This window comes from Alexandromys fortis, unplaced genomic scaffold (assembly GCF_014885135.2).
Source record: "Alexandromys fortis isolate MF-2015 unplaced genomic scaffold, M_Fortis_MF-2015_v1.1 scaffold_16, whole genome shotgun sequence".
NCBI lineage: Eukaryota > Metazoa > Chordata > Mammalia > Rodentia > Cricetidae > Alexandromys > Alexandromys fortis.
In genome coordinates this window covers 17,431,286-17,440,227 of record NW_026067893.1, presented here as the reverse complement: position 1 = coordinate 17,440,227, position 8,942 = coordinate 17,431,286, and the positions used below count along the sequence as shown (strand labels likewise).

The 8,942-nt window shown below is 53.6% G+C and overlaps 1 protein-coding gene across 2 annotated transcripts in view; it reads right to left on the bottom strand.

Annotated features, from left to right (window-relative positions):
• Window positions 1–519: 519 nt before the first annotated feature.
• The window catches only part of Crtac1 (cartilage acidic protein 1), a 140,890-nt gene continuing 132,467 nt past the window's right edge, over window positions 520–8,942 (bottom strand). Inside the window, exons 12-15 of one of the 2 annotated variants that reach the window (XM_050149019.1) lie at window positions 4,624–4,769; window positions 3,969–4,011; window positions 1,584–1,727; window positions 520–715 (exon numbers count right to left, since the gene is read on the bottom strand). In XM_050149019.1, the coding sequence (XP_050004976.1) occupies window positions 675–715; window positions 1,584–1,727; window positions 3,969–4,011; window positions 4,624–4,769 (374 nt within the window). In that variant the 3' untranslated portion in view covers window positions 520–674. Of the gene's footprint in view, window positions 716–739; window positions 1,151–1,583; window positions 1,728–3,968; window positions 4,012–4,623; window positions 4,770–8,942 lie in introns of those variants that run through there. The other variant, XM_050149011.1, reaches the window with a different exon arrangement.

The window sequence follows — 8,942 nt, the reverse complement described above, 5'->3', positions numbered from 1 at the left end:
GTGCTCTGGCTACAGGCGCTTCCAGGCTCCTAAGCATGCTGCAAAAGCTGGGTGGTTAGGTTCTTTCTGAAAACCAGGACTGTTGGAGATTAGCCACACCTATGTCTGGTGGCACAGGGAGGAGCTGGGGAGGAAAGGAGGTGAATGGATACACTGACCCAACTCTCTTGCCACTTATGAAAAGGTAATGGAGACCCAGAGCAGAGAAGCGAATGCCCCCAAGTGAGCCGCCCAGGACACTGCTCCTGGGTCTGCCCTTCACCCACCCCACACGCCTTGCCTGGTCCTCCAAGTGCAATGCTGTTCCACTCACCCAGCCACATGGCTGGTGCCAGGACCTGGTGCTCCCCTTAGGTTGTGGCTTTTTTTCACGTCCCTCCTGGTGGAAGTGGCCCAGCGAATTCAGCTTTCCAACCAGCATGTTCTCGCTCAGGCGCCCTGCCCCCACTAGCTAGGCGCTAATATGTAGCCGAGAGTTTATTGGCATAACTTCTCCAGAAAAGAGGCTGGAAGACTTGGCACGTTCAAACTTAAGCATTTTTATCAAGAGCCCCAAAGGGCCACCCTTCCCCTTACCATCACCACCACCAACGCAATAAGGCTTTCATAATCATAGGAAATCAGGTTGTACAAAGCAGCAACAGCACAGGCCAAAGGAGCAGGCACATGATACATCACTGAATCAACTGAGCAAGCAACCGCCTGGGAGCCATCTCTGTTAAGGGCAAAATAAGACGCTCACAAAGATACAGAAATGACTGGACTGTCCTGGTTCTTCGAAAGGAACGAGGGATGGGGTAGAGGAGACACTTTCCTTTTCTGTTTTCTCAGAAAACATGCAAAGAAAGGCTTCACAAACAACTAGGGTCACGCCAGCATTTCCCAAACTTCCCTTCTCAAAGATGGCCACCCCCACTGTCCACTCGAAGGAGCACGTGGCAGAATCTATTGGGTGTGGAGAGAGGTAGGCAGCAGGAGAGATATAGTTTTCCACAAAGGTTGTGAGTTTTGTTTTCCTTTATTGATGGAATTTAAAGTGCATATAACTGAAGGCAAAGTCCAAGGCCTAGCGAAAGATATGAGGCTTGAGAGAGAGGCTCAGAGATTCTAAAGGCAGCCGAAGAATACCCACCTAAAAAGGCCACTTGAGCTGCAAAAAACGAAAGGGTGGGGAGGTAGAAAATGGGGGAAGAGAAGAGGGTTGGGTGGGAGGAAGGAGGTAAGACAAACACCAGTTCAGAAATTCTGCCAAAGGTCACTTGGAGGAGCTACTTTCCACCCCAGCTACGAGAACACCGGCTGACCTCCAGGCCAGAATACTTGCTTCAGGAGTTATGAGGAGAGTGAGAACCACAGGACCAGGACCCAGCACCCCGGGGCCCTTCAGGGGGGCAGTAATGAGGGGGGTCTCTCCAAGCCTGACATGGTCTCCTGTGGAGAGCTAACGTGAGTCTAGGAGCCTTTATCAGTCCAGGGGGAGCAAGGGCTAAGGACCACGGTCTGGAGCCCACCCAGAGAACCCTGCACTCCCGGGAACAAGGCGTGTTTCCTTTGCTACTGAATGTGGCCAGAGTTCCACTCACCCACACAGGCTGTGCCGTCTTCATTGGGCTCATAACCCCGATTGCATCTCTTATTGGTCCGGCACCTGTAGCTCCCATAGGTATTGACACACACGGGCTTGTCTCGAGGGCATACGAACGGGAACTGGATGCATTCGTTGGTGTCTGCAAGGGAAGGAGAACCACTCACCAGGGAGAGGTGGGCAGTGTGTCCTTCCTTAGGATCTGTCTATCCACCTGCCCTGTGATCCCGGGTATGTCCCTTTTCCTTGCTGGGCCTGCCTCTCCACGTCAGTGCCCTTGGATAGCTCCTCCTGTCCTTGAGTCCTGTATACTGGGAGTGCTCAGGCTCTGTCCTAGGTCCTTTCTATAGATCACACTTTTTCTAGATAACCCTTTAAATGTGGACGACTGTAAACTTCCTGCCTCCAGCCATAACCTCTCCTTTGGGCTCTACGCTCATGAATCCAATCACCAATGGCCTCCATGGCATTTCCACCTGGATGTCTAATACACACCTCAGACTGATCATTTCCAAAATGGAACTCTGATTTCCCTCATCCCCTAAGCCTCTTCTGTCCCCTCTCCATCTTCCACAGTTCTGTCAATGCCACCACCAACTGCTCAGCCACACCAGCAGAAATCAGACTTTTCTCCCCAGCCTCCCGTTTCCTCACCCCACGATGCAATCCACTCTGCCCCGAAGCAGGCCTCTCATCTGTCCACCTTCCTCACTGCCGCCACCCTATGCCCAGCCCCCACAGTCTCTTGCCTGGATGTCTGCAGCGGCTGCCTTACTGGCCTCCTGGCTTCCAGGCTTCCCTTCACTCCAGCCTGCAATTCAGCAGCCAGAGTGATCTTTTCAAAACATGAATCCCAATCAGGTCACTCTCCTGCTTAGCTCCTGAGGGCCTAAGAACAAAGTCCAGACTCCTTCTGGCATCCTCAAGCCCCCTGTGCTACCCTCTACCTCATCTTAACCATAACACTACCTCTGACATCTCTGTGACGAGCTCGTGCCCTTGGCCTATGTTCTCCCTTTGGCTCCCTCTGGGGCTGGTCCTTCTAATCCTGTGGTCTCGACTTACAAGCCCCTCACCAGTGGCTCTTTCTGACTTCTCTACTGAGACAGTCCCCGGGCTGCACCTTGCTGACAGGGTCCCTAAACCACTTTCTCACACCACGGAGTCCTGTGTCTGAGGTCTGACCCCTCCACCAGGATGAGAACCCCTCAGGTAAGGAACTAGACTGCATCCCCAGTGCGGGACACGGTGCTTTAGTATCATGTAGGGGACCTTCTGGGTGACAGAAAGGACGCGCTGCCGGGCCAGTGATCTCAAAGGGTCCTCTCAGCAAGTAGAGAAGACTCCAAAGTTTTATGTACCTGTGCTGTGCATTCTTATGTGACCAGAGTGGCACACGGACAGTATGGGGGAGTCACGTCTTCCCCTAGGCACCCATACTTCATTCTGTAGTCCTGTGCCCAGGCAGTATCCTCCACGGGCGCCCTGACCCCTCTTTCTGTGGCTGTCCTACTCATCGTCCCCCAGGTCCCAGACTGACCCCAATTTCTCTGTCTGCCACCTGGGATCTACCCCAGATGACTAACACCCCCCCCCGTCCCCGGCGCCTCCCTGCGCATGTCATCCCTGGCCCCACATATATGGTCGTCAGCTGTTCGTATGCAGGCCACTCTGTTTCCTGGCTGTGAGCTCCACAAGAGTTGGCTTGTGTCTATTTTCTCTGGGTCTGAGGAAGAAAGAATCCTCGCCCTAAGTCCTCGTTATAAATCAAGACGTAAGGCTTTGGGTTGGACATCTTATGGACCCTGGGCTGCTAGATGCACCCCCCCACCCACAGCGTAATTGGGAGACTTGAGAAAGTCACTGACCTGGCATCTGGAAGCTACCAGCCTTTCCTGTACTGTACCCGGCTGCAGTCTCCTGTCTACACGGTGATCACAGTCCACACCCTGTTGTGCCAGAATGCCTCCTACAGTCAGCTCTGCCTCCATGGGTCTGTCAGCCTCCTGGCTGACTGCTCCTCAGTCTGGCCATAGAATGTTTCTGCTCTGCTTCTGGCAGGGTGAGGCTTATCCATCACCGTCTGAGTGGCTGTGTGGCAGCGTGTGCCATCCGCAGGTTTGTTCTCCTGCTATTTCACGGCAGGCAGGGACTGCCGATGCCCAGCAGCGGAATGAGTCAGCCTGCAGTTGCTAAAGTCACTCTCACCTTGGTGAGGAATAGGGGGACTATCTTGGCAACTGGATCTCTAAGGACCGATGGCACCTTCCTCTCCCTATCTCTCTAGCCCCTGTCTGTGTCTCGGGCCTTGGTAGGTCAGGCTGAGAGTCCCCAGGAAGATCCCAGCCTCTGCCCCGTCCTCTGATGCCTATAGGTGACTCACCCATGCAATGGCCATTGTCCTGCTGGGAGAATCCTTGTCCGCACTGCAAGGTGGCAGAAGCATAGACACTTGTGAGTTGAGAGGCCTCATCTCAGGTTCCCTCCTTGTCACAGCCACAGAGTAGCTGTCACTGCTCTTAGCCTGAGCCTGAGGGCAGCCCCTCCTCCCTCCCTCTTATTCTGCCTTACACTAAGCATGGATATGTTGTTGAGGCGGAGGGCAGAGCATGCCATTCAAACTCTCCCTGCATTTGAGATCTCTGTACCTGACACAGACCTGAAGCTGGACCAGGACTCTACCCTCAAGGATCCTAGTTTATGGTCTGAGCCTCATCCGAGGACCATAGGAAGTCTCTTCAGGTATTCAGGAAAGACAAGGGCAGCAGGAGACTAGGGATTGGTTCTCAACCCACTGCACAACTGGCTATGTAGCCTTAGCTGGCCCTGGCTTCACTCTCTGGGCCTCTGGTTTCCTCCCCTGTGAAATGGATGCAAACCCCGCTGCCCTGCCAACCCTCCAGAATTCTGTGAGAAGCTGAAGAGGTGTGGGTACGGCAGGTTGCAAAACTACAAGTGGAGCCATCGTCTCTCCCATTCTAGATAGTGAGTCTACAGATTCACCCCTAGGATAATGAGGCCCAGAGGTCTTGGCCCACCTCTAGTGGGGCTGTGTCCTGAAGTTTGTCCTCATCCTGGGGGTAGAGGATCTCCAACACCGAGTTCATCTCCCCGCTGGCCACACTGCGGCTGACCATCTTGCCGTCTGGCCATGTCACCTCCACGCTGCTGGCTTCATCCCTTCCTGTTGGAGGAAGGAGAGGGGTCAGGAGCAGAGGAGAGAGGGCCTCTTGGAGTACTAGCAGAAGCATGCTAACAGAGAGAGTGGCTAATACACTCTTCCCAGGGCCGTGGGGAGGAGGAGTAAGATAGATTTGAGGAAGCTCCTCCTCGGGGCCAGACCGTCCAATCGACCACTCTGCAGTGATGGAGAGGCCTGGTGTCGGCCTTGTCCAGTTCACTAGCCCCTGGCCCCATGCAGGATGGGAGTGACCGAAGAACTGAATTTTTTTTAATATTTATTTATTATGTATACAATATTCTGTCTATGTATATGTCTTCAGGCCAGAAGAGGGCACCAGACCTCATTACAGATGGTTGTGAGCCACCATGTGGTTGCTGGGAATTGAACTCAGAACCTTTGGAAGAGCAGGCAATGCTCTTAACCGCTGAGCCATCTCTCCAGCCCCCCGAAGAACTGAATTTAACATTTTACTTAACTGAAATTAATTTACAACTCAACAGCCACATGATGCTAGTGGTGGCCGTATTGGAGAACTTTTTATTCTAGCCAACAGGTCAGGCAGCAGGAGGCTGAATTCGGGGAGCTTTAAGGCTTGATGGTAAGCAGGCTAGCTTTAGAGCCAGGGGTTCAAATCCTGGCTGTGACTTGCTTGGCAAGCTGCAAGAACATGATGAGGGCCACGTGGCTGGGAGTCCTGGGGACAAGTCCTAGTTCTGCAGCCAACTCGCTGTGCCCTTCTGAACATGCCTCTGATATTTCTATTGATGGAGCTCTGCTAGGAGCCAAGCCTTTTTTTTATAAAGTCACTGGGAATGTCCCCTCATGGGTTTCCCTCTCCATCTGGGAGGCCAGCAAACAGACGAACAAATAAATCATATTAGATAGTGCCAAGCTTTGTGATGAAAAGACCCGGAGACTAGCCAAGGTCCTGTTCAGTGGTCCGGGACAAACTCCTGGGGAGGAGCTCTTGAGCTGAGCTGTAAGACTCAGGAAAGATGGGGTAGAGAAAGGCCGCTCTGCGGATCTGTGATCCTTACAGAAGATATCCAGGAAGCTCGGACAGTGTCCCTTGTGAGTTCGTCACGCACATCCTGAGAGCAGCATGCTGTATCAATGGCACAAAGTGGGCTGGGAAGATTGGTCAGGTGTTCAGGCACTGTCTAGGTGTGCCCAGCTCCTGCCTAAGGAAGCAGGCTAGCCTGTGGCAAGATCTGGCTAAAAGCATTGATGTGGGGGTGGGGGTTGATCGCCCTCATCTGTGGGCCTTTCTCAGGTTACCAGGGAAGGCAGGCAGTGCTTGGCAGTTGTGGGCGGAGCTCAGAGGATGGGACTTCAGCCCCCAGCCCAGCTCCTTTCATAGATCCACTGGGTGGACCGCCCCAAGTTTCTGCCTAGTCAGAGGGGGCTCCTCATGGGCCTGACTGCTGACTGCTAGCTACCCCTACTCCTAGAGCGGGGGTGGGAGAGAGACTGAGAGGGCCAAGTATAGATTTTCTGTTTTGAAGCCGAATCGTGAGGCCCACGAATCTGGCTTTTTTAGGGTGTGCAGGGCCCAAATTAAGTGGCTCATGAGAAAAGCAAACGTTTTCCATTAAAAAAAAAAAGGAGACAAAAGCAAGTGTTTCTCACCTATGCTGACAGAACAGCTCCATGAATACATTTTACAGCCCGACTGAAGCCACAAATAACTCAAAGACTTGAGGAATATTCATAGACTCAAATTTGCAGCCCCCATGGGGCACGTGGCTCTGGACCAGGTTCTCTCTCCCTGAATACAGGGGAGGGGCTGTTAGATGAGTAAGCCATCCTTTCTGGGACTCAGCTTCTTTGTCTGAAACTTAGGAGTGCAGACTCAAAGCCCCACTGTCCAGAGAAGCCCAGCGTTTCCCCCCTGAAGTCTGAATACTGCCCCACTGATGACTCTTGGCCGCGTCAGCTCTTAGACCAGTAGTAACGGCGAAGACTTACAGAGCATGCCCAGACCAGACCAGACCAAATGCTTCATAGTGTGAACAAACCAGCTCCTCCCATGTGAAAGGTGTTGTCTACACAATCTTCATCTTGGAAAACACTGAGACCTGGAGAGGCTAGGGAAATCACCCAGTCACTCACCTAAGGCCTGTGTGACCCCAGAGCCCCTGTCTGCTCCGCTTTTGTTATACTGTCCTTCCCTTATAGCAAATGCTGGGCAGGGATCTAGGATTCAGCATTGAATGAAAACGACCCAAGGAAGTGGGACAGAGCTGGTTGCTATGGGATTAATGAGCAAGGTGATGCCGTAACAAGTGAGGGAGGGGCTGTGATGGGACTGGTCCACTCAGTGGGGACGGCAGGGATGGTGGGGACTGTGGGGACTGGTTTTCTGGGGCAGAGAAGAAAAGCACTCAGGGCAGGGGAGCGAGCTTGGTAAGGCCACCGGTGTGAAAGCGCAAGTTATGTTTGAAGATGCAGAAGTTCCAGGTTGGGGAAGCAGACTGGAAGGATGTTATTGGGTGGGGTGTGGGGAGGCGGGAACCTAGGGGAGCCCTTTGGAGACTTTGCAGCTGCAAGGTGGGCATTTCAGGCCCATTCTCTGGATTTAATCACTGAGGCTTGGCAAGGTAGGAGGTAACTTGGGGACATCTGAACTAGTGCTGAAACCCAGACTCGGGTCCTTGGAGGTAGCTAGATTCCTTGGCTCCAGGCTGCTGGCCAGGTGTCTCAGTGTTCCCAAGGCTGTACAACTGCAGGGCCTGGCTCCCTGCCTCTGAGGTGAGGCAGCCACACTGCCAGGCTGCTGTACCGGGAGTTCTGTCTGGGCGGGGCCATTACCCAGCAGAGGTGTAGGTCAGGAACAGCAGGGAGTTGCCTCTGGCAGCTTTGAAAGGACAAAGGCCAGCGAGCTGCGTGGCACCGTGCTTTTCAGAATTACAAGCAAAGCAGATGGTGGGAATCCAGTTGGTGGAATATTTTTGCACTTCAATAAAGCCATTTTTATGTGGGCCACTGAATTTTCCTTCCCTAAATGAGCACCAGCCGGTTTGGAGGCAGCTCTGAGTCACTTGTAAACAATTAACTGAAGGGGAGGAGTGTGGAGGTGGGGGTGGGGTGGTATCCATGCGTGGGGTTGGGAGAGCTTGAGTGGGTGACCCCAGCGGGGGCGCTGGGGGCCAAGTGGGTTAGCAGTCCTTGTTTTTACCTGCTGGGTTTGGCTGTACAGTTGTTCAGCCCACTGGCATGTAGAGATGCAGCGGCAGTCCTGGGGGGCTGGGTGGGCAGTATTCTCACCATGAACAGAAAGGGTTATTTATGAAGCCAGCAGGTGGTCTGCACCCAGGAGGGGTAGGGACCAGCCAGGGCAGCTGCGTAGGAATGGCACAATGTGGTTAGGGTTCCCCGGAGTGAGGGCAGGGTCTGCTGAGGAGGAGCAAGACTCATAAAGTCCTGCATAGCTGAGTGGGTCCTCAGGGGACCCCTAGGGAAGAAGGCTAGGAAAGTTCCTGAGGTTTTTGCTTCCTGGTGCAGCACAGCTCAGGTTTCTAGGGAGGGAGGTGAGGAAACACATAAGGGTCTGACTGTCTGTCTGTCCTTATTGCTCTTGCACCATCTTAGTAAGGCCGGGAGCATTCAGAGAGGCAACTGCAGGCAGGTGTGCCTCAGCCAGTGCAGTCTGGAGTCTGATGCGCCCCGTGTCGACGGGAAGGGGTATGCACACACGTGTACTCACTTCTGCGTTCACACCAGCTCCCCACACCTTGCAGCAACATCAGAGAGAAGCAGCGTGGAGTGATTCATGGAGCGAGAACCACCAGGGAGCAGGGTTGCTGAGCTTGGGCTGGAAGTGTACGCCATGAGGGATTCTTGCAACCCCCTCACCTCCAGATCTGGGCCCCTGGACACAGCCTCACCCCCTACTGTGCCTCTTGGCCCAACAGAACCCCAGGGCAGACCTCTCTTGAACACGTGACCTAGACAGCCCCCTTCGCACCTCCAACTGCACAGACCTGGAAACAATCTAGCTGTCCATCAACAGGGGACTTGGTAAATAAATTATGAATGCTGCCACACAGCGAAATACTCTGCGGCTCTGGAGGAAAATAAAAGAGATGTGCACAGACTTGGAGGGATGGCCAGGCTTTTACTTTGCAGGGGAGGAAAAGAGCAAGCGGGGGGGGGGGGGGGGGGGAGCCCATG